General features: G+C 47.5%; 1 protein-coding gene across 1 annotated transcript in view; it reads left to right on the top strand.

The window, feature by feature from the left end:
* LOC115119056 (kinesin heavy chain-like) overlaps nt 1-17146 on the top strand; it is a 32031-nt gene extending 14885 nt beyond the window's left edge. Inside the window, exons 12-25 of the mRNA XM_065022820.1 lie at nt 542-723; nt 976-1044; nt 3705-3791; nt 5891-6010; nt 6262-6408; nt 6681-6878; nt 7080-7197; nt 7306-7382; nt 7522-7631; nt 10782-10944; nt 11717-11788; nt 12211-12315; nt 16544-16760; nt 16898-17146. Coding sequence (XP_064878892.1) covers nt 542-723; nt 976-1044; nt 3705-3791; nt 5891-6010; nt 6262-6408; nt 6681-6878; nt 7080-7197; nt 7306-7382; nt 7522-7631; nt 10782-10944; nt 11717-11788; nt 12211-12315; nt 16544-16760; nt 16898-16995 — 1763 coding nt within the window. The 3' untranslated portion in view covers nt 16996-17146. The remainder of the gene's footprint in view (nt 1-541; nt 724-975; nt 1045-3704; nt 3792-5890; nt 6011-6261; nt 6409-6680; nt 6879-7079; nt 7198-7305; nt 7383-7521; nt 7632-10781; nt 10945-11716; nt 11789-12210; nt 12316-16543; nt 16761-16897) is intronic.
* Nucleotides 17147-24862: the final 7716 nt, after the last annotated feature.

The raw sequence follows: 24862 nt of genomic DNA, 5'->3' as shown, positions 1-24862 counted from the left end.
GGAGATGGAGCTCAACCGCTGGAGGAACAGTGAGGGATGAGGGAGGGAGATGGAGCTCAACCGCTGGAGGAACAGTTAGGGAGGGAGATGGGGAGGGAGGGAGATGGAGCTCAACCGCTGGAGGAACAGTGAGGGATGAGGGAGGGAGATGGAGCTCAACCGCTGGAGGAACAGTGAGGGAGGAGGGAGGGAGATGGAGCTTAACCGCTGGAGGAATGGTGAGGGAGATGGGGAGGAGGGAGGGAGATGGGGAGGGAGGGATGGGCAGTGGAGGAGATGGCGGGGAGAGTGGGGGAGGGAGTGAGTGAGACAGAGAGGGAGGGAGAGGGAGGAGGGTGAGAGAGGGAGCAGGGGTAGGGAGGGAGAGATTGAGGAGGGAGGGAGTGGGGAGGGAGGGCAGAGAGAGAGAGAAATGATTGAAACCCTTCATATGAAATCGACAGAGCCACACTGAGTTGGACATGAGTTAGTGTTCCAATGGTAGATATTGAGTGAATGAGTGCACAGTTCAAGGTAGAGAATCTGTTTGTCCCTGTCTCAGGTGAGAACGTCCCTGAGGAGGATCAGCTGAGTGCTAAGGAGCAGAAGCACCTGGAGCCGTGTGACAACACTCCCATCATAGATAACATGGCTCCAGCTAACGGACTGGTTCTGGTCTCCACCGAGGAGAAGAGCAAGTACGAGGAGGACATCAGCAATCTGTACAAACAACTGGACGACAAGGTCAACAAGGGAAATCTCACCAGACTAGATTAGAGAACTGAGTCAAATCATTTTGGACGGTATAAACTCAACGTACATAAGGAATAACAGACATTAAAACACAGTTTAAATAACAAAAATACATCAACATTAAATGGAAGTTTAGATTGGGCAGGAACAGGAAGGGGTTGGATTTTTTACAGACAAATCAATGTTTCCAATTCTATTCTAACTGAAATGTAAATTGCTGCTTGTTTTGTTTGTGTCACCCAGGATGATGAGATCAACCAGCAGAGCCAGCTGGCTGAGAAACTCAAGGAACAGATGTTAGACCAGGATGAGGTGACCAATCATGAACAACCCATTTTTCTCATGTTAAAGGAGAATTTCACTCAAAAACTATATTTTGGTATTGTTTCTCATTAGTCCACTGTTGATACAGTCTGTCAGTCCAAAATGTTCTGCATGTCAGCAGTCAATGCCATACAACTCTCCTTCCGTGGCCTCCAACTGCTCTTAAATACAAGCAAAACTAAATGCATGCTCTTCAACCGATCGCTGCCTGCACCTGCCCGCCCGTTCAACATCACTACTCTGGACGGTTCTGACTTAGAATATGTGGACAACTACAAATACTGGTGTCTGTTTAGACTGTAAACTATCCTTCCAGACTCATATCAAACATCTCCAATCCAAAGTTAAATCTAGAATTGGCTTCCTATTTCGCAACAAAGCATCCTTCACTCATGCTGCCAAACATACCCTTGTAAAACTGACCATCCTACTGATCCTCGACTTCGGCGATGTCATTTACAAAATAGCCTCCAATACCCTACTCAGTAAATTGGATGCAGTCTATCACAGTGCCATCCGTTTGGTCACCAAAGCCCCATATACTACCCACCATTGCGACCTCTACGCTCTCGTTGGCTGGCCCTCGCTTCATACTCGTCGCCAAACCCACTGGCTCCAGGTCATCTACAAGACCCTGCTAGGTAAAGTCCCCCCTTATCTCAGCTCGCTGGTCACCATAGCAGCACCCACCTGTAGCACGTGCTCCAGCAGGTATATCTCTCTGGTCACCCCAAAACCAATTCTTCCTTTGGCCGCCTCTCCTTCCAGTTCTCTGCTGCCAATGACTGGAACGAACTACAAACATCTCTAAAACTGGAAACACTTATCTCCCTCACCAGCTGTCAGAGCAGCTCACAGATGACTGCACCTGTACATAGCCCATCTATAATTTAGCCCAAACAACTACCTCTCCCCCTACTGTGTTTATTTATTTATTTTGTTCCTTTGCACCCCATTATTTCTATCTTTACTTTGCACATTCTTCCACTGCAAATCTACCATTCCAGTGTTTTACTTGCTATATTGTATTTACTTTGCCACCATGGACTTTTTTGCCTTTACCTCCCTTATCTCACCTCATTTGCTCACATCGTATATAGACTTGTTTCTACTGTATTATTGACTGTATGTTTGTTTTACTCCATGTGTAACTCTGTGTTGTTGTATGTGTCGAACTGCTTTGCTTTATCTTGGCCAGGTCGCAATTGTAAATGAGAACTTGTTCTCAACTTGCCTACCTGGTTAAATAAAGGTGAAATAAATACATTTTAAAATGTTAAAAAGTCAAGTTGTCAAGATATTGGACGTTTTGAGTCATCTGATGCATTTTGCTTCTTCGTCATGATGATGTGGCTGGAGACACTGTTCTTCTTAAAAGTCCAATGTCTTGATGATGCTTTCAGATGGATGATCTACATCTAAGGGGGATTCAACCATGTTAAATGGTGTGCATTTGCCTGTGTGTGTTCCCTTTTTGTGTGTGTGTCCCTGTGTGTGTCCCTGTTTGTGTCCCCGTGTGTCCCCGTGTATCCCTGTGTGTCCCTGTGTGTCCCTGTGTGTGTTCCCTTTTTTGTGTGTGTCCCTTTGTGTATGTGTGTCCCTGTGTGTGTCCCTGTGTGTATGTGTGTCCCTGTGTGTGTCCCTGTGTGTATGTGTGTGTATGTGTGTCCCTGTGTGTATGGGTGTCCCTGTGTGTGTCCCTGTGTGTGTCCCTGTGTGTATGTGTGTCCCTGTATGTGTCCCTGTGTGTGTCCCTTTGTGTATGTGTGTCCCTGTGTGTGTCCCTGTGTGTGCCCCTGTGTGTATGTGTGTGTATGTGTGTCCCTGTGTGTATGTGTGTCCCTGTGTGTGTCCCTGTGTGTGTCCCTTTGTGTATGTGTGTCCCTGTGTGTGTCCCTGTGTGTGCCCCTGTGTGTATGTGTGTGTATGTGTGTCCCTGTGTGTGCCCCTGTGTGTATGTGTGTGTATGTGTGTCCCTGTGTGTATGTGTCTCCCTGTGTGTGTCCCTGTGTGTATGTGTGTCCCTGTGTGTGCCCCTGTGTGTATGTGTGTCCCTGTGTGTATGTGTGTATGTGTGTCCCTGTGTGTGCCCCTGTGTGTATGTGTGTGTATGTGTGTCCCTGTGTGTATGTGTCTCCCTGTGTGTGTCCCTTTGTGTATGTGTGTCCCTGTGTGTGCCCCTGTGTGTATGTGTGTCCCTGTGTGTGCCCCTGTGTGTATGTGTGTGTATGTGTGTCCCTGTGTGTATGTGTCTCCCTGTGTGTGCCCCTGTGTGTATGTGTGTGTATGTGTGTCCCTGTGTGTATGTGTCTCCCTGTGTGTGTCCCTGTGTGTATGTGTGTCCCTGTGTGTATGTGTCTCCCTGTGTGTCTCCCTGTGTGTGTCCCTGTGTGTGTGTCCCTGTGTGTATGTGTGTCCCTGTGTGTATGTGTGTCCCTGTGTGTCTCCCTGTGTGTGTCCCTGTGTGTGTCCCTGTGTGTATGTGTGTCCCTGGGTGTATGTGTCTCCCTGTGTGTGTCCCTGTGTGTGTCCCTGTGTGTATGTGTGTCCCTGTGTGTGTCCCTGTGTGTGTCCCTGTGTGTGTCCCTGTGTGTATGTGTGTCCCTGTGTGTGTCCCTGTGTGTGTCCCCGTGTGGGTCTCTCCTCAGCTGCTGGCGTCGACGAGAAGGGACTATGAGAAGATCCATGAGGATCTGTCTCGTCTGCAGACGGAGAACGAGGCTGCCAAGGAGGAGGTGAAGGAGAATATTCTGGATGAATCCATGTTATTCCAGAATTCTAAATGAGCCCATCAAATCAAATTGTATTAGTCACATGCGCCGAATACAGCAGGTGTAGATCTTACCGTGAAATGTTTACTTACGAGCCCCTAACCGACAGTGCAGTTTCAAAAAATACGGATAAGAATAAGATATCAAAGTAACAAGTAATTAAAGAGCAGTAAAAAATAACAATATATACAGGGGGGTACCGGTACAGAGTCAATGTGCTGGGGCACCGGTTAGTTGAGGTAGTATGTACAGAGTCAATGTGGAGGCTATATACAGGGGGTACTGGTACAGAGTCAATGTGGAGGATATATACAGGGGGGAGCCGGTACAGTCATTGTGCTGGGGCACCGGTTAGTTGAGGTAGTATGTACAGAGTCAATGTGGAGGCTATATACAGGGGGTACCGGTACAGAGTCAATGTGGAGGCTATATACAGGGGGTACCGGTACAGAGTCAATGTGGAGGCTATATACAGAGGGTACCGGTACAGAGTCAATGTGGAGGATATATACAGAGGGTACCGGTACAGAGTCAATGTGGAGGCTATTTACAGGGGGGTACCGGTACAGTCAATGTGCAGGGGCACCGGTTAGTTGAGGTAGTATGTACAGAGTCAATGTGGAGGCTATATACAGGGGGGAGCCGGTACAGTCAATGTGCTGGGGCACTGGTTAGTTGAGGTAGTATGTACAGAGTTAATGTGGAGGCTATTTACAGGGGGGTACCGGTACAGAGTCATTGTGCTGGGGCACCGGTTAGTTGAGGTAGTATGTACAGAGTCAATGTGGAGGCTATATACAGGGGCTACCGGTACAGAGTCAATGTGGAGGCTATATACAGAGGGTACCGGTACAGAGTCAATGTGGAGGCTATATACAGAGGGTACCGGTACAGAGTCAATGTGGAGGCTATATACAGAGGGTACCGGTACAGAGTCAATGTGGAGGATATATACAGAGGGTACCGGTACAGAGTCAATGTGGAGGCTATATACAGAGGGTACCGGTACAGAGTTAATGTGGAGGCTATATACAGAGGGTACCGGTACAGAGTCAATGTGGAGGCTATATACAGGGGGGAGCCGGTACAGTCAATGTGCTGGGGCACCGATTAGTTGAGGTAGTATGTACAGAGTCAATGTGGAGGCTATATACAGGGGGTACCGGTACAGAGTCAATGTGGAGGCTATATACAGAGGGTACCGGTACAGAGTTAATGTGGAGGCTATATACAGGGGGTACTGGTACAGAGTCAATGTGGAGGCTATATACAGGGGGGAGCCGGTACAGTCAATGTGCAGGGGCACCGGTTAGTTGAGGTAGTATGTACAGAGTTAATGTGGAGGCTATTTACAGGGGGGTACCGGTACAGAGTCATTGTGCTGGGGCACCGGTTAGTTGAGGTAGTATGTACAGAGTCAATGTGGAGGATATATACAGGGGGGAGCCGGTACAGTCAATGTGCTGGGGCACCGATTAGTTGAGGTAGTATGTACAGAGTTAATGTGGAGGCTATATACAGGGGGTACCGGTACAGAGTCAATGTGGAGGCTATATACAGAGGGTACCGGTACAGAGTCAATGTGGAGGCTATATACAGAGGGTACCGGTACAGAGTCAATGTGGAGGATATATACAGAGGGTACCGGTACAGAGTCAATGTGGAGGCTATTTACAGGGGGGAGCCGGTACAGTCAATGTGCAGGGGCACCGGTTAGTTGAGGTAGTATGTACAGAGTTAATGTGGAGGCTATATACAGAGGGTACCGGTACAGAGTCAATGTGGAGGCTATTTACAGGGGGTACCTGTACAGAGTCAATGTGGAGGCTATATACAGGGGGTACTGGTACAGAGTTAATGTGGAGGCTATATACAGGGGGAGCCGGTACAGTCAATGTGCAGGGGCACCGGTTAGTTGAGGTAGTATGTACAGAGTTAATTAAAGTGACTATGCATCGATGACAAAAGAGAGTGGCAGTGGTGTGGAGAGGGGAGGGGGGAGATGTGAATAGTCTGGGTAGCCATTTGACTAGATGTTCCTCATTATGTTCTTATGGCTCTAGGTGAAGGAGGTGCTGCAGGCGTTGGAGGAGCTGGCTGTGAACTACGACCAGAAGAGCCAGGAGGTGGAGGACAGGAGCCAGGCCAACCAACAGCTGCAGGAGGAGCTGCAGCAGAGGACTGTGGGTCTCTGGGCATGATGGGAGGGATACAGGGGCCTAGAGCAGTTCAGCTTATTATGGGGTTTACTGCACCCTTAATGACATGTCATTCTGCCGAGGTACCCCCCTGATTTGTGAGTGATCCATATACCTATGTTCTAATGAGTCTTCCCAAGTTTCCCCTGTGGATAGATGAGGTACTAGAACCGTATAGAGGGTCCTTAATGATGCGCTGAAGGACAACTGGCATGTGACTGATGTGTGTCCCCCAGACGGTCCTGTTGTCAGTTCAGATGGAGCTGACCACGCTCCAGGAGCTCAGTGGACACCAGAAGAAGAGAGCTGCAGAGATCCTCCACCTGCTGCTCAGAGACCTCAGTGAGATAGGAGCCACCATGGGCACCAGCGACATCAAGGTGGTGAGGGGACCTACGCAGCAGATACACATAGACACACACAAAGTAGAAACACACACACACCGAACCAAATACAATCAGACCCATTCACAACAGTCCTGTTAACTTAACGGGTTGTAACATGGTTGACCTGTGTAGCTAGCAAACCTCTCCACAACATACAACATGAGTCAGAGTTGATGCTCTTTAGTTTCCTAACAGTTTATCTTCCTCCTGGACTGTTCTAATCCTACTGTTCCCCAGGCTTTATATGCAGTCTTCTGTTTCCTGTCTAGATGGCTGAGGGGAACGGTAACGGTGGAGTGATTGAGGAAGAGTTCACCATGACCCGTCTCTACATCAGTAAGATGAGGTCAGAGGTCAAGTCTCTGGTGAACCGCTCCAAGCAGCTGGAAAGCTCCCAGGGTGACACCTCACGCAAGATGGCCGCCAACGAGAAGGAGCTTGCTTCCTGTCAGCTGCTCATCTCCCAGGTAACAGAGGGGCCAGGTTAATTGTGAAGCGTCTAAAGGCCGATGCAGAAATGCACTTTCATTGTCCTACGTTGAGTCTCTGAATATCCTTTCACTCTCTGCTAAAGTCCTACAAAACGGCCGAACAGGGCTGTGTTCAGTAGGTGTGACAACAGGGAAGGTTTTGAAGCGCTGACCCGGTGTTGGTGTGTTGTGCTGCAGCACCAGGCCAAGATCAAGTCCCTGACAGACTACATGCAGAACATGGAACAGAAGAAGAGACAGCTGGAGGAGAGTCAGGACGCTCTGACTGAGGAGCTGGCCAAGATGCACGCTCAGGGTGAGACGCACGACTCCCTCTACATGTCCCCTCTATCCACACCACTGCTTCCTTTACAACATGCTTCACATTGTTGGTCACATTGTTGTTCACATTGTTGTTCCTCAGAGAAAATGCACGAGGTGTCAGTGGTGGACACGGAGAAGGAGCACGTCAGTAGACTGGAGGGTGAAGAGGAGGTTAAGGTGATTAAACCTGGGATTAAGACGTACACAAGGTGGATCTGGAAGTAGGATGATTATTCTGTTGGAGAAACAGATTAGATTTACCCGTGTGTGTGTCTCTGTGTGTGTCCTCTGATCCGTCCTCCTGTCCATCCTGTAGAAGACTCTAGAACAGCAGATGGAGGCTCACAGAGAGGCCCACCAGAAGCAGCTGGCCCGACTCAGGGACGAGATCGATGACAAACAGAGGACGCTGGATGAACTCACAGAGTGAGAAGCTATATATACCGTCCGGCCACTCTCTGTGTTTGACAACACTTTTCTAACTGCTAGGGCATTTATAAAGGCTTCATAGGGCATTCATAAAGGCTTCATAGGGCATTCATAACGGCTTCATAGGGCATTCATAAAGGCTTCATAGGGCATTCATAAAGGCTTCATAGGGCATTCGTAAAGGCTTCATAGGGCATTCATAAAGGCTTCATAGGGCATTCATAAAGGCTTCATAGGGCATTCATAAAGGCTTCATAGGGCATTCATAACGGCTTCATAGGGCATTTATAAAGGCTTCATAGGGCATTCATAAAGGCTTCATAGGGCATTCATAACGGCTTCATAGGGCATTCATAAAGGCTTCATAGGGCATTCATAAAGGCTTCATAGGGCATTCATAACGGCTTCATAGGGCATTCATAAGGGCTTCATAGGGCATTCATAAAGGCTTCATAGGGCATTCATAACGGCTTCATAGGGCATTCATAAAGGCTTCATAGGGCATTCATAATGGCTTCATAGGGCATTCATAAAGGCTTCATAGGGCATTCATAAAGGCTTCATAGGACATTCATAAAGGCTTCATAGGACATTCATAAAGGCTTCATAGGGCATTCATAAAGGCTTCATAGGGCATTCATAAAGGCTTCAGGCTTCATAGGGCATTCATAAAGGCTTCAGGCTTCATAGGGCATTCATAAAGGCTTCACAAATTCTTTACAGGCTGTCATAATGCAGTACTAAATGAAACGTCATTACATCTGAAGCATCTATATAGGCCTTATAAAGCTCCATAAAGCCTCTATAACTTAGTCTTTTCTCTCCTCCTTTTCACCCTCTCCTCTTCCTCTCCCCTACCTCTCCTCTACCTCTCCCATACCTCTCCTCTACCTCTCCCATACCTCTCCTCTACCCCTCCCCTACCTCTCCTCTACCTCTCCTCTACCTCTCCCCTACCTCTCCTCTACCTCTCCCATACCTCTCCTCTACCCCTACCTCTCCTCTACCCCTCCCCTCCCCTACCTCTCCTCTACCTCTCCTCTACCTCTCCCCTACCTCTCCTCTACCTCTCCTCTACCTCTCCTATAACTCTCTCCTACCTCTCCTCTACCCCTCCCCTACCTCTCCTCTACCTCTCCTCTACCTCTCCCCTACCTCTCTCCCTCTCCCATACCTCTCCTCTTCCTCTCCCCTACCTCTCCCCTACCTCTCCTCTACCTCTCCCATACCTCTCCTCTTCCTCTCCTCTACCCTACCTCTCCTCTACCTCTCCCATACCTCTCCTCTTCCTCTCCCCTACCTCTCCCATACCTCTCCTCTTCCTCTCCCCTACCTCTCTCCTACCTCTCCTATAACTCTCTCCTACCTCTCCTCTACCCCTCCCCTACCTCTCCTCTACCTCTCCTCTACCTCTCCCATACCTCTCCTCTTCCTCTCCCCTACCTCTCCTCTACCTCTCCCATACCTCTCCTCTTCCTCTCCTCTTCCTCTCCCATACCTCTCCTCTTCCTCTCCCCTACCTCTCCCCTACCTCTCCCATACCTCTCCTCTTCCTCTCCCCTACCTCTCTCCTACCTCTCCTATAACTCTCTCCTACCTCTCCTCTACCTCTCCTCTACCCCTCCTCTACCTCTCCTCTACCTCCTCCCTCTACCTCTCCCCTACCTCTCCCCTACCTCTCCCCTACCTCTCCTCTACCTCTCCCCTACCTCTCCTCTTCCTCTCCTCTACCTCTCCTCTACCTCTCCCCTACTCTCTCCTCTACCTCTCCTCTACCTTTCCCCTACCTCTCCCCTACCTCTCCCTACCTCTCCCCTACCCTCCCCTACCTCTCCTCTACGTCTCCCCTACCTCTCCTCTTCCTCTCCTCTACCTCTCCTCTACCTCTCCTCTACCTCTCCCCTACCTCTCCTTTACCTTTCCTCTACCTCTCCTCTTCCTCTCCTCTACCTCTCCTCTACCTCTCCTCTACCTCTCCTCTACCTCTCCCCTACCTCTCCTTTACCTTTCCTCTACCTCTCCCTACCTCTCCTCTACCTCTCCTCTACCTCTCCTCTACCTTTCCTTTACCTTTCCTCTACCTCTCCTCTATCTCTCCCCTACCTCTCCTTTACCTTTCCTCTACCTCTCCCCTACCTCTCCCCTACCTCTCCCCTACCTCTCCCCTACCTCTCCTCTACGTCTCCCCTACCTCTCCTCTTCCTCTCCCCTACCTCTCCCCTACCTCTCCCCTACCTCTCCCCTACCTCTCCCCTACGTCTCCCCTACCTCTCCTCTTCCTCTCCTCTACCTCTCCTCTACCTCTCCTCTACCTCTCCTTTACCTCTCCTTTACCTCTCCTTACCTCTCCCCTACCTCTCCTCTACCTCTCCTCTACCTCTCCTTTACCTCTCCTCTTCCTCTCCTCTACCTCTCCTCTACCTCTCCTCTACCTCTCCTCTTACCTCTCCTCTACCTCTCCTCTACCTCTCCCCTACCTCTCCTTTACCTCTTCCTTACCCTCCCCTACCTCTCCTCTACCTCTCCTCTACCTCTCCTCTACCTCTTACCTCTCCTTTACCTTTCCTCTACCTCTCCTCTACCTCTCCTCTACCTCTCCTCTACCTCTCCTTTACCTTTCCTTTACCTTTCCTCTACCTCTCCTCTACCTCTCCTCTCCTCTCCTCTACCTCTCCTCTACCTCTCCTTTACCTTTCCTTTACCTTTCCTCTACCTCTCCTCTACCTCTCCCCTACCTCTCCCCTACCTCTCCTCTACGTCTCCCCTACCTCTCCTCTTCCTCTCCTCTACCTCTCCTCTACCTCTCCCCTACCTCTCCTTTACCTTTCCTCTACCTTTCCTCTACCTCTCCTCTACCTCTCCTCTTCCTCTCCTCTACCTCTCCTCTACCTCTCCTCTACCTCTCCCCTACCTCTCCTCTACCTCTCCTCTACCTCTCCTCTACCTCTCCCCTACCTCTCCTTTACCTTTCCTCTACCTCTCCTCTACCTCTCCCCTACCTCTCGCCTACCTCTCGCCTACCTCTCCCCTACCTCCCCTCTACCTCTCCTCTACCTCTCCCCTACCTCTCACCTACCTCTCCCCTATCTCTCCTCTTCCTCTCCCCTACCTCTCCTCTCCCCCTCTCCTCCTCCGTGTCTCTCCCAGTCTGAACCAGGGCCTGATGCTGGAGCAGAGGAGGCTGATGTCTGACCATGAGAAGCTGAAGGTGGAGGAACAGGAGAAGGACATGAAGCTCCAGAAGCTGGTCATCTTCAACGAGCAGAGAGAGCAGGCCAGACAGGACCTCAAGGGACTGGAGGAGACTGTGGTACGTCAAGGCTCTATGACCGACTGTCTGACTGACTGACTGACTGATTGACTGACTGACTCGCTGACTGACTGACTCACTGACTGTGACTGACTGCTGACTGGCTGACTGTGACTGACTGACTGACTCACTGACTGACTGACTGGCTCACTGACTGGCTGGCTGGCTGGCTGGCTGGCTGACTCACTGGCTGGCCGACTCACTACTGACTGACTGGCTGGCTGGCTGGCTGGCTGTCTGACTGACTGGCTAGCTGGCTGGCTGGCTGACTCACTGGCTGGCTGACTCACTACTGACTGGCTGGCTGGCTGGCTGGCTGGCTGTCTGACTGACTGACTCACTGACTGACTGACTGGCTCACTGACTGGCTGGCTGACTCACTGGCTGGCTGACTCACTACTGACTGACTGGCTGACTGGCTGGCTGACTCACTGGCTGGCTGACTCACTGACTGACTGGCTGGCTGGCTGGCTGGCTGACTGACTCACTGGCTGGCTGACTCACTACTGACTGACTGGCTGGCTGACTCACTGACTCACTGACTCACTGACTGACTGACTGACTGACTGGCTGGCTGGCTGGCTGACTCACTGGCTGGCTGACTCACTACTGACTGACTGGCTGACTCACTGACTGACTGGCTGGCTGGCTGGCTGACTGACTATAGCTCTTCACTTCCTAAGTCTTGCAGATAAACCAATACATCATATATGTCCATTTCAACGTTTCACACTGAGCACAAGTGTGTCTTCTCTCTGTTTTGTCTTGAAAGGCCAAAGAGCTGCAGACTCTTCATAACCTACGCAGGCTCTTTGTTCAAGACCTCACAACACGCGTCAAGAAGGTAAGGAGGTATTCTCCCATGTAAGAGAGGCTGTGTATCAGAATGCCCCAACCTGTCTGCAGAATGTCAGAGATACTCGTCTGTAGTCTGTTGTCTTTCAGTGAGGACCTGTAGTCTGTAGTCTGCGCTCTGTAGTCTGTAGTCTGCTCTGTAGTGTGTAGTCTGTGCTCTGTAGTCTATAGTCTGTGCTCTGTAGTCTGTGCTCTGTAGTCTGTGCTTTGTGTTGACAGACTGACTGATGTTTCTCTCCTCTCCTGTTATGTCCAGAGTGGGCAGTAGTCTGTAGTCTGTATTGACTGTCTGTCTCCTCTCCTGTTATGTCCAGAGTGCAGAGTTGTCTGTAGTCTGTGCTCTGTAGTCTATAGTCTGTGCTTTGTGTTGACAGACTGACTGATGTTTCTCTCCTCTCCTGTTGTGTTCAGAGTGCAGAGCTGGACTGTGAGGATGGAGTGGGCAGCGCCGCCCAGAAACAGAAGATCTCCTTCCTGGAGAATAACCTGGAGCAACTCACTAAAGTCCACAAGCAGGTACTGTACTGGGACATTATTAAGCAGGTACTGTACTGGGACATTATTAATCAGGTACTGTACTGGGACATTATTAATCAGGTACTGGGACATTATTAAGCAGGTACTGGGACAGGACATTATTAATCAGGTACTGTACTGGGACATTATTAATCAGGTACTGTACTGGACATTATTAATCAGGTACTGTACTGGGACATTATTAAGCAGGTACTGCACTGGGACATTATTAATCAGGTACTGCACTGGGACATTATTAAGCAGGTACTGTACTGGGACATTATTAAGCAGGTACTGTACTGGGACATTATTAAGAAGGTACTGTACTGGGACATTATTAAGCAGGTACTGTACTGGGACATTATTAATCAGGTACTGTACTGGGACATTATTAATCAGGTACTGTACTGGGACATTATTAATCAGGTACTGTACTGGGACATTATTAAGAAGGTACTGGGACATTATTAAGAAGGTACTGGGACATTATTAAGCAGGTACTGTACTGGGACATTATTAAGCAGGTACTGTACTTGGACATTATTAAGAAGGTACTGGGACATTATTAAGCAGGTACTGTACTGGAACATTATTAAGCAGGTACTTTACTGGGACATTATTAAGCAGGTACTGTACTGGGACATTATTAAGCAGGTACTGTACTGGGACATTATTAAGCAGGTACTGTACTGGGACATTATTAAACAGGTACTTTACTGGGACATTATTAAGCAGGTACTGTACTGGGACATTATTAAGCAGGTACTGTACTGGGACATTATTAAACAGGTACTGTACTGGGACATTATTAAGCAGGTACTGTACTGGGACATTATTAAGCAGGTACTGTACTGGGACATTATTAAGTACAGGTACTGTACTGGGACATTATTAAACAGGTACTGTACTGGGACATTATTAAGCAGGTACTGTACTGGGACATTATTAAGCAGGTACTGTACTGGGACATTATTAAACAGGTACTGTACTGGGACATTATTAAGCAGGTACTGCACTGGGACATTATTAAGCAGGTACTGTACTGGGACATTATTAAGCAGGTACTGTACTGGGACATTATTAAGAAGGTACTGTACTGGGACATTATTAAGCAGGTACTGTACTGGGACATTATTAATCAGGTACTGTACTGGGACATTATTAAGAAGGTACTGGGACATTATTAAGAAGGTACTGGGACATTATTAAGCAGGTACTGTACTGGGACATTATTAAGCAGGTACTGTACTTGGACATTATTAAGAAGGTACTGGGACATTATTAAGCAGGTACTGTACTGGGACATTATTAAGCAGGTACTTTACTGGGACATTATTAAGCAGGTACTGTACTGGGACATTATTAAGCAGGTACTGTACTGGGACATTATTAAGCAGGTACTGTACTGGGACATTATTAAACAGGTACTTTACTGGGACATTATTAAGCAGGTACTGTACTGGGACATTATTAAACAGGTACTTTACTGGGACATTATTAAGCAGGTACTGTACTGGGACATTATTAAGCAGGTACTGTACTGGGACATTATTAAACAGGTACTGTACTGGGACATTATTAAGCAGGTACTGTACTGGGACATTATTAAGCAGGTACTGTACTGGGACATTATTAAGCAGGTACTGTACTGGGACATTATTAAACAGGTACTGTACTGGGACATTATTAAGCAGGTACTGTACTGGGACATTATTAAGCAGGTACTGTACTGGGACATTATTAAACAGGTACTGTACTGGGACATTATTAAGCAGGTACTGTACTGGGACATTATTAAGCAGGTACTGTACTGGGACATTATTAAGCAGGTACTGTACTGGGACATTATTAAACAGGTACTGTACTGGGACATTATTAAGCAGGTACTGTACTGGGACATTATTAAGCAGGTACTGTACTGGGACATTATTAAGCAGGTACTGCACTGGGACATTATTAAGCAGGTACTGTACTGGGACATTATTAAGAAGGTACTGTACTGGGACATTATTAAGCAGGTACTGTACTGGGACATTATTAATCAGGTACTGTACTGGGACATTATTAATCAGGTACTGTACTGGGACATTATTAATCAGGTACTGTACTGGGACATTATTAAGAAGGTACTGGGACATTATTAAGAAGGTACTGGGACATTATTAAGCAGGTACTGTACTGGGACATTATTAAGCAGGTACTGTACTTGGACATTATTAAGAAGGTACTGGGACATTATTAAGCAGGTACTGTACTGGGACATTATTAAGCAGGTACTTTACTGGGACATTATTAAGCAGGTACTGTACTGGGACATTATTAAGCAGGTACTGTACTGGGACATTATTAAGCAGGTACTGTACTGGGACATTATTAAACAGGTACTGTACTGGGACATTATTAAGCAGGTACTGTACTGGGACATTATTAAACAGGTACTTTACTGGGACATTATTAAGCAGGTACTGTACTGGGACATTATTAAGCAGGTACGTACTGGGACATTATTAAACAGGTACTGTACTGGGACATTATTAAACAGGTACTGTACTGGGACATTATTAAGCAGGTACTGTACTGGGACATTATTAAGCAGGTACTGTACTGGGACATTATTAAACAGGTACTGTACTGGGACATTATTAAGCAGGTACTGTACTGGGACATTATTAAGCAGGTACTGTACTGGGACATTATTAAACAGGTACTGTACTGGGACATTATTAAGCAGGTACTGTACTGGGACATTATTAAGCAGGTACTGTACTGGGACATTATTAAGCAGGTACTGTACTGGGACATTATTAAACAGGTACTGTACTTGGACATTATTAAGCAGGTACTGTACTGGGACATTATTAAGCAGGTACTGTACTGGGACATTATTAAACAGGTACTGTACTGGGACATTATTAAGCAGGTACTGTACTGGGACATTATTAAGCAGGTACTGTACTGGGACATTATTAAGCAGGTACTGTACTGGGACATTATTAAGCAGGTACTGTACTGGGACATTATTAAGCAGGTACTGTACTGGGACATTATTAAACAGGTACTGTACTGGGACATTATTAAGCAGGTACTGTACTGGGACATTATTAAACAGGTACTGTACTGGGACATTATTAAACAGGTACTGTACTGGGACATTATTAAACAGGTACTGTTGGGACATTATTAACAGGTACTGTACTGGGACATTATTAAACAGGTACTGTACTGGGACATTATTAAGCAGGTACTGTACTGGGACATTATTAAACAGGTACTGTACTGGGACATTATTAAACAGGTACTGTACTGGGACATTATTAAACAGGTACTGTACTGGGACATTATTAAGCAGGTACTGTACTGGGACATTATTAAACAGGTACTGTACTGGGACATTATTAACAGGTACTGTACTGGGACATTATTAAACAGGTACTGTACTGGGACATTATTAAACAGGTACTGTACTGGGACATTATTAAACAGGTACTGTACATCTTTGCAGGTGGAGAAAATGTATCGTCTGATTGTTTGATTTGTTCAAAATACATTTGATTGATTTATTATTCCTGCCCCCTTCTGGCGGTGTCCATCCAGTTAGTGCATGATAACGCTGACCTGCGCTGCAAGCTTCGTAAGCTGACCCTCATATCTCTGTTTCCCTCCCTCCCTGTGTCACCCCTTTCCCTCCCTCCCTCCCCCTCCCTCCCTCCCTCCCTCCCTCCCTCCCTCCCTCCCTCCCTCCCTCCCTCCCTCCCTGTGTCCTCCCTCCCTCCCTCCCTGTGTCCCCCTCCCTCCCTCCCTGTGTCCTCCCTCCCTCCCCCTCCCCCTCCCTCCCTCCCTGTGTCCCCCTCCCTCCCTGTGTCCCCCCCTCCCTCCCTGTGTCCCCCTCCCTCCCTGTCTCCCCCCTCCCTCCCTCCCTGTGTCCCCCCTCCCTCCCTCCCTCCCTCCCTCCCTCCCTCCCTGTCCCCCTCCCTCCCTCTCCTCCCTCCCTCCCTCCCTCCCTGTGTCCTCCCTCCTCCCTCCCTGTCCTCCCTCCCTCCCTCCCTCCCTCCCTCCCTCCCTCCCTCCCTGTGTCCTCCTCTCTCCCTCCCTCCCTCCCTCCCTCCCTGTGTCCTCCCTCCCTCCCTCCCTCCCTCCCTCCCTGTGTCCTCCCCTCTCCCTCCCTCCTCCCATGTCCTCCCTCTCTCCCTCCCTCCCTCCCTCCCTGTGTCCCCCCTCTCCCTCCCAGTTGGTGCGTGACAACGCGGACCTTCGCTGCGAGCTTCCCAAGCTGGAGAAGCGTCTGCGGGCCACGGCCGAGCGGGTCAAGGCCCTGGAGAATGCGCTGAAGGATGCCAAGGAGAATGCTATGAGGGACAGGAAACGCTACCAGCTAGAGGTGGACCGCATCAAGGAGGTCGTCAGGGCCAAGAACATGGCCAGGAGAGGAAACTCCGCTCAGATCGGTAAGGATGGAGGGAGGGAGGGAGGGAGGGGAGGGAGGGAGGGAGGGAAGGGAGGGGGAGGGAGAAGAGGGTGGGTTGGTGGAGTGTGTGGGGGTGGCAGTGTGTGTTTGTATTGATGACTATGTTCTGTCTTCCAGCTAAGCCCATCCGGCCAGGCCAACACCCCCTGTCTTCCCCTACAGTCATCAGAGGAGGAGGCCTCTACAGCCACAGCTACAACCTCAGCACCAAGTAACCATGTAGAATCTAGACCCTGAGTCACGAGTGCATGTGTGGTAGGTACAGACTGTCCCATTCCCAGTAAGACCCCTCTGCCCTCATCCTCTTTTTCTTCCCCTGGGTCTAGGAGTAAGACCCCTCTGCCCTCATCCTCCTGTCCTTCCCCTGGGTCTGCCCTCATCCTCCTGTCCTTCCTCTGGGTCTAGGAGTAAGACCCCTCTGCCCTCATCCTCCAGTCCTTCCTCTGGGTCTAGGAGTAAGACCCCTCTGTCCTCATCCTCCAGTCCTTCCTCTGGGTCTAGGAGTAAGACCCCTCTGTCCTCATCCTCCTGTCCTTCCTCTGGGTCTAGGAGTAGGACCCCCAGCCCTCATCCTCCTGTCCTTCCTCTGGGTCTAGGAGTAAGACCCCTCTGTCCTCATCCTCCAGTCCTTCCTCTGGGTCTAGGAGTAAGACCCCTCTGTCCTCATCCTCCTATCCTTCCTCTGGGTCTAGGAGTAAGACCCCTCTGTCCTCATCCTCCAGTCCTTCCTCTGGGTCTAGGAGTAAGACCCCTCTGCCCTCATCCTCCAGTCATTCCTCTGGGTCTAGGAGTAAGACCCATCTGCCCTCATCCTCCTGTCCTTCCTCTGGGTCTAGGAGTAAGACCCCTCTGCCCTCATCCTCCTGTCCTTCCTCTGGGTCTAGGAGTAAGACCCCTCTGCCCTCATCCTCCTGTCCTTCCTCTGGGTTTAGGAGTAAGACCCCTCTGCCCTCATCCTCCTGTCCTTCCTCTGGGTCTAGGAGTAAGACCCCTCTGCCCTCATCCTCCTGTCCTTCCTCTGGGTCTAGGAGTAAGACCCCTCTGCCCTCATCCTCCTGTCCTTCCTCTGGGTCTAGGAGTAAGACCCCTCTGCCCTCATCCTCCTGTCCTTCCTCTGGGTCTAGGAGTAAGACCCCTCTGCCCTCATCCTCCTGTCCTTCCTCTGGGTCTAGGAGTAAGACCCCTCTGCCCTCATCCTCCTGTCCTTCCTCTGGGTCTAGGAGTAAGACCCCTCTGCCCTCATCCTCCTGTCCTTCCTCTGGGTCTAGGAGTAAGACCCCTCTGCCCTCATCCTCCTGTCCTTCCTCTCTGACCCTCTGGTTCTTCCTCTGGGTCTAGGAGTAAGACCCCTCTGCCCTCATCCTCCTGTCCTTCCTCTGGGTCTAGGAGTAAGACCCCTCTGCCCTCATCCTCCTGTCCTTCCTCTGGGTCTAGGAGTAAGACCCCTCTGCCCTCATCCTCCTGTCCTTCCTCTGGGTCTAGGAGTAAGACCCCTCTGCCCTCATCCTCCTGTCCTTCCTCTGGGTCTAGGAGTAAGACCCCTCTGCCCTCATCCTCCTGTCCTTCCTCTGGGTCTAGGAGTAAGACCCCTCTGCCCTCATCCTCCTGTCCTTCCTCTGGGTCTAGGAGTAAGACCCCTCTGCCCTCATCCTCCTGTCCTTCCTCTGGGTCTAGGAGTAAGACCCCTCTGTCCTCATCCTCCTGTCCTTCCTCTGGGTCTAGGAGTAAGACCCCTCTGCCCTCATCCTCCTGTCCTTCCTCTGGGTCTAGGAGTAAGACCCCTCTGTCCCCTTCCACTCTACTCTGTGGCATCTTTCATAGTTTTCACATACTGTATGTCTCTCTCTTTTCCATTGTACATGTACATATATATTTCATTGTAGTGTTGTCTTGGAGGGGAAGATGTGTGCTGATAGATGGGTACATGTATATTACAGAGGGTGATATGCCATCACTAAGAACCACATTGTATAGCATATGACAGTCACAGTAATGTAAACATGATCTTTACTTGTTGTTGAAGAATCCTTTGCTTTTCCGACTGCATTAGGAATGTATGATAGTTCAGACTAGAATGATCGCCCACCTGCACTGTGTTTGGCACCATATTCATTTACTTCAGTTAGGATCAGCACATTGTTTTTGCTCTGTTGTATTGGTAAGCATATTGATCATGGTTTACCTATGCTTTTAGGGACACTTTATTCTTAAAATAAGCTAAGTTTGAATGTAATGTTTTAATTCACTTACAAAACAAGCTGTGCTCTATTTAAGCAATAAGGCCCGAGGGGGTGTGGTATGTGGCCAATATACCACGGCTAAGGACTGTTCTAAGGCACGACGCAACGTGGAGTGCCTGGACACAGCCCTTAGCCATGTTACATTGGCCATATACCACAAACCCCGAGGTGCCTTATTGCTATTATAAACTGGTTACCAACATAATTAGAGCAGTAAAAATAAAGGTTTTGTCATACCTCTGGTATACAGTCTGATATACCACGACTGTCAGCCAATCAGCATTCAGGGCTCGAACCACCCAGTTTTTAATTAATTATGCAACTGATTGTAATGACCACTGCGTTGAGAAACTCGTGGGGCGTAGACCAAAAAAATTTCCCAATTTTACCAAGAGCCTCAAATTGTGAGGTAGATTTCAATATCCACCATTAGAGGGCAGTGTTTGGCAGCTTAGTGCACTGCACTGTATCCATACTAGGCTAATGCAGTGATGCTGATCAGCCAATCAGAGATGTTCATGCAGTGATCCTGGGGAACAGTGTAATACACTCTATATCCAAAACACTAACAGAAAGAGAAATTGGTATAAAAAAAAATAATGTAATGTAAACTTTCTACTTACAATGTGGCTCCAATTGTTTTCGTTATTTATCACCGAACTTGCCTCTCACCACTTGCCAAACTGTCATTGTAAATAAACATGCCTTCATAACTGACTCGCCTAATATAAACTCATTTTAAGTAAAGGCCATGTAAATGCATCTCATCAGGAAGTGAATTATGTTAAATCTGAATGGAGATCCATTCCCCAAGTATGTGTTGATACTGTTATGCTTTTAATTTTATCATCTCAGAGCATGATTTGGATATATGTACATAAGGTTCTAGACGTGTGTTCCATTTGTAAATGGTTACATTGTTGCAGTTTGCACCACCATGCCTATAGCTGCTCACCGTAGTATGGCTGTGGGGTGCTGTAAGACGTTCCCTCAATGAAGGAACAGCACCACAAGGTAAATGAGCTTTGAGACGCTGCTTTGAACTCTGCCTGTGATCTTATGGAGGCTCCAAATAAAAGCAGGAATATGATTGATTCATGACCATTCTAACTGCATGGTGTATAATTCATCTGAAATGTTTAAATCCAAGCGAATAAATAAAGATATTTAACATAAACTGTTTTGTTTTTATTGAAACTTCACTCAAGTTCACACAAGCTTCTTAGTTTGTTGATGAAACATGACTGAATGATGTCAAGCTCTGATGTGTCCAGGAGTGGAACACCTGCTATCTAAAATAGCAGGTCTCATTTAGTCAATAGAGGATTGATAACAGTCACAGTTTCCTCCTGTGTCGTCGTTGTTTCTCACACACAGCACGTCCACACAGCACGTCCACACAGCACGTCCACACAGCACGTCCACACAGCACGTCCACACAGCACGTCCACACAGCACGTCCACACAACACGTCCACACAGCACGTCCACACAGCACGTCCACACAGCACGTCCACACAGCACGTCCACACAACACGTCCACACAACACGTCCACACAGCACGTCCACACAGCACGTCCACACAACACGTCCACACAGCACGTCCACACAGCACGTCCACACAGCACGTCCACACAGCACGTCCACACAACACGTCCACACAACACGTCCACACAACACGTCCACACAGCACGTCCACGCAACACGTCCACGCAACACGTCCACACACACGTCCACACAGCACGTCCACGCACAGCACGTCCACCACGTCCACACAGCACGCCCCACAGCACGCCCACACAGCACGCCCACACAGCACGTCCACACAAGCAGTTCACCACAACACGTCCACACAACACGTCCACACAGCACGTCCACACAGCACGTCCACACAGCACGTCCACACAGCACGTCCACACAACACGTCCACACAGCACGTCCACACAGCACGTCCACACAGCACGTCCACACAGCACGTCCACACAGCACGTCCACACAGCACGTCCACACAAGCAGTTCACCACAACAATTCTGTCAAATCTACTCAGCATTGGAGGAGGTAAAAAAAAAAGTCATGCTCTGAAAGTTCAACAGTGATGAAATCCAGAACTGAATGAAACACTGTATTCTGTTGTAGCCGTATGAAATCCAGAACTGAATAAAACACTGTGTTCTGTTGTAGCCATATGAAATCCAGAACTGAATGAAACACTGTATTCTGTTGTAGCCATATGAAATCCAGAACTGAATGAAACACTGTATTCTGTTGTAGCCATATGAAATCCAGAACTGAATGAAACACTGTATTCTGTTGTAGCCATATGAAATCCAGAACTGAATGAAACACTGTATTCTGTTGTAGCCATATGAAATCCAGAACTGAATAAAACACTGTATTCTGTTGTAGCCATATGAAATCCAGAACTGAATAAAACACTGTATTCTGTTGTAGCCATATGAAATCCAGAACTGAATTAAACACTGTATTCTGTTGTAGCCATATGAAATCCAGAACTGAATAAAACACTGTATTCTGTTGTAGCCATATGAAATCCAGAACTGAATTAAACACTGCATTCTGTTGTAGCCGTATGAAATCCAGAACTGAATTAAACACTGTATTCTGTTGTAGCCATATGAAATCCAGAACTGAATTAAACACTGTATTCTGTTGTAGCCATATGAAATCCAGAACTGAAAAAAACACTGTATTCTGTTGTAGCCATATGAAATCCAGAACTGAATAAAACACTGTATTCTGTTGTAGCCATATGAAATCCAGAACTGAATTAAACACTGTATTCTGTTGTAGCCATATGAAATCCAGAACTGAATTAAACACTGTATTCTGTTGTAGCCATATGAAATCCAGGCTCTGCTCTGTATTGTACCGCTCATTGGTCCGTAGAGAACATCTAACCCGATTGGTCCGTAGAGAACATCTAACCCGATTGGTACGTAGAGAACATCTAACCCGATTGGTCCGTAGAGAACATCTAACCCGATTGGTCCGTAGAGAACATCTAACCCGATTGGTCCGTAGAGAACATCTAACCCGATTGGTCCGTAGAGAACATCTAACCCGATTGGTCCGTAGAGAACATCTAACCCGATTGGTCCGTAGAGAACATCTAACCCGACACACCTGCACAGGTTACTTGTATGTTAATGAATCATTTACTAATAGCTCTGGATTTAAATCCCTCTCCCATCTTCATGTTCAGGTCTACAGACAGTCAGTGGTGTGAATAGACCAATGTGTTGTCCGATGAGATTGAATGACTGATCTGTTCATAACAGACTAACTGACTGATGAGTTCATAACAGACTGACTGATCTGTTCATAACAGACTAACTGACTGATCTGTTCATAACAGACTGACTGATCTGTTCATAACAGACTAACTGACTGATCTGTTCATAACAGACTGACTGATCTGTTCAGTCAGACTAACTGACTGATCTGTTCATAACAGACTGACTGATCTGTTCATAACAGACTAACTGACTGATCTGTTCATAACAGACTGACTGATCTGTTCATAACAGACTAACTGACTGATCTGTTCATAACAGACTGACTGATCTGTTCATAACAGACTGACTAACTGATCTGTTCATAACAGACTACTAACTGATCTGTTCATAACAGACTACTAACTGATCTATTCATAACAGACTACTAACTGACTGATCTGTTCATAACAGACTGACTGACTGATCTGTTCATAACAGACTAACTGACTGATCTGTTCATAACAGACTGACTGATCTGTTCATAACAGACTAACTGACTGATCTGTTCATAACAGACTAACTGACTGATCTGTTCATAACAGACTAACTGATTGATCTGTTCATAACAGACTACTAACTGATCTGTTCATAACAGACTACTAACTGACTGATCTGTTCAGTCAGACTGACTGACTGATCGGTTCATAACAGACTGACTGATTGATCGGTTCATAACAGACTACTAACTGATCTGTTCATAACAGACTACTAACTGACTGATCTGTTCAGTCAGACTGACTGACTGATCGGTTCATAACAGACTGACTGATTGATGTATTCATAACAGACTAAACTGATCTGTTCATAAACAGACTACTAAATGTGGACATCTGTTCAGCATCAGACTGTCTATTCATCAGTGCAAGATTCATGTTAACAGACTGACTGATTGATCGTGTGGGTATTACTAAAAACTACTAACTGATCTGTTTTGAACAGACTCACTCCATTCATGATCTGTTTGTCAACAGACCAACTGGTTGGTTCAGAGGGTCTGTTTCATAACAGACTACTAATGGGATGTGTTTGGACTGATCTGTTTTAACAGACTTTCTGACTGATCTGTTCACCCAGACTAATTTGACTGATCTGTTCATAACAGACTAACTGATTGGGATCTGTTCATAACAGACTAACTGACTGATCTGTTCATAACAGACTACTAACAACTGATCTGTTCATAACAGACTACTAACTGAGGCTGATCTGTTCATAAAGACTAACTGGACATTTTCTGTTCAAAACAGACTAACTCATATCATTGATTCAAAGGAACATTGGGCATCTTGTGTGCTTTCTGTTCAGTTAACAGACTAACAGATTGATCTGTTCAGAACACACACTAACTGATCTGTTCATAACAGACTAACAGACTGTTTCTGTAGGTTATTTAGACACACTACTAACTGATGACACATTCTTTAAAGTTTAAATGATTGCACGTTTATAAACACAATATTTTCAAAATGTGGACAACAGCAATGCATCATGTTTTATTGTCTATTCATCAGTGCAAGATTCATGTTAATCAGTGTCTATGACTGCCGTGTGGGTATTACTAAAAACCTTGTATGAATTGGTTTTGAACCGACTCAGTCCATTCATCAGTCAATGTGTTGTCAATGTGTTGTGTACTAAGTGGGTTGGTTCAGAGGGTCTGTTTGTTGAACCAGAGATGTATGGGATGTGTTTGGATTTGTCTGACTGTGTTTTTCAGTTGACTTTCCCATGCACTCTGTCACCCCGTCCTAGCATTTCAGTAACCTGAGTAGAAGACAGACAACACATTGGGCAACTGTTCACCATTCCTGTCAATATTGCCTGTGTCGCAAACACTACTTTAAATACTTCTAAACAACGTTGTGCAATCTTTTTGCTACTCTACTGAGTTCTAGAGTCCTGCAGGCTGATTGACTTAGAAGCTGTGTGGACATTTTCTTAGCTTTCAAAAGCAGCAAGTCATATCATTGATTCAAAGGAACATTGGGCATCTTGTGTGCTTTCTTGCAAAGCGTTGAGTTGTTCCAGACACATACAGATTAGATGCAGCCAGAATCTTCCACATTACCTCTCTGTTCCACATGTGACATATGACAGACCTTGTTTCTGTCCTAGGTTATTTAGAGACCCACTTTAACTGATGACACATCCCTTTAAAGTTTAGATGAAGTCTGTAGCCGTAGAAGGATGTCAGTGCCTTCAGGGAACGTGTGTGTCATGCTGTGACATGGATGAATGAAGATGGACTAGGCCGTCACTACTGCACCAAATGTCCAGAGCTTACCAGAGACATGACAGCTGGAACACAAACAGACATCGTCGCCTACTGTCAGCGTCCCAAAAAACGTGTGTGGTTGCTGAATTTCTTCATTCCAGGGGTGTGTTCTGCAAGGTGCTGTTGACAGGGGTGTGTTCTGCAAGGCGCTGTTGACAGGGGTGTGTTCTGCAAGGCGCTGTTGACAGGGGTGTGTTCTGCAAGGCGCTGTTGACAGGGGTGTGTTCTGCAAGGCGCTGTTGACAGGGGTGTGTTCTGCAAGGCGCTGTTG

Source organism: Oncorhynchus nerka, linkage group LG2 (assembly GCF_034236695.1).
Source record: "Oncorhynchus nerka isolate Pitt River linkage group LG2, Oner_Uvic_2.0, whole genome shotgun sequence".
NCBI lineage: Eukaryota > Metazoa > Chordata > Actinopteri > Salmoniformes > Salmonidae > Oncorhynchus > Oncorhynchus nerka.
This window is presented reverse-complemented; position numbering and strand designations above follow the sequence as displayed.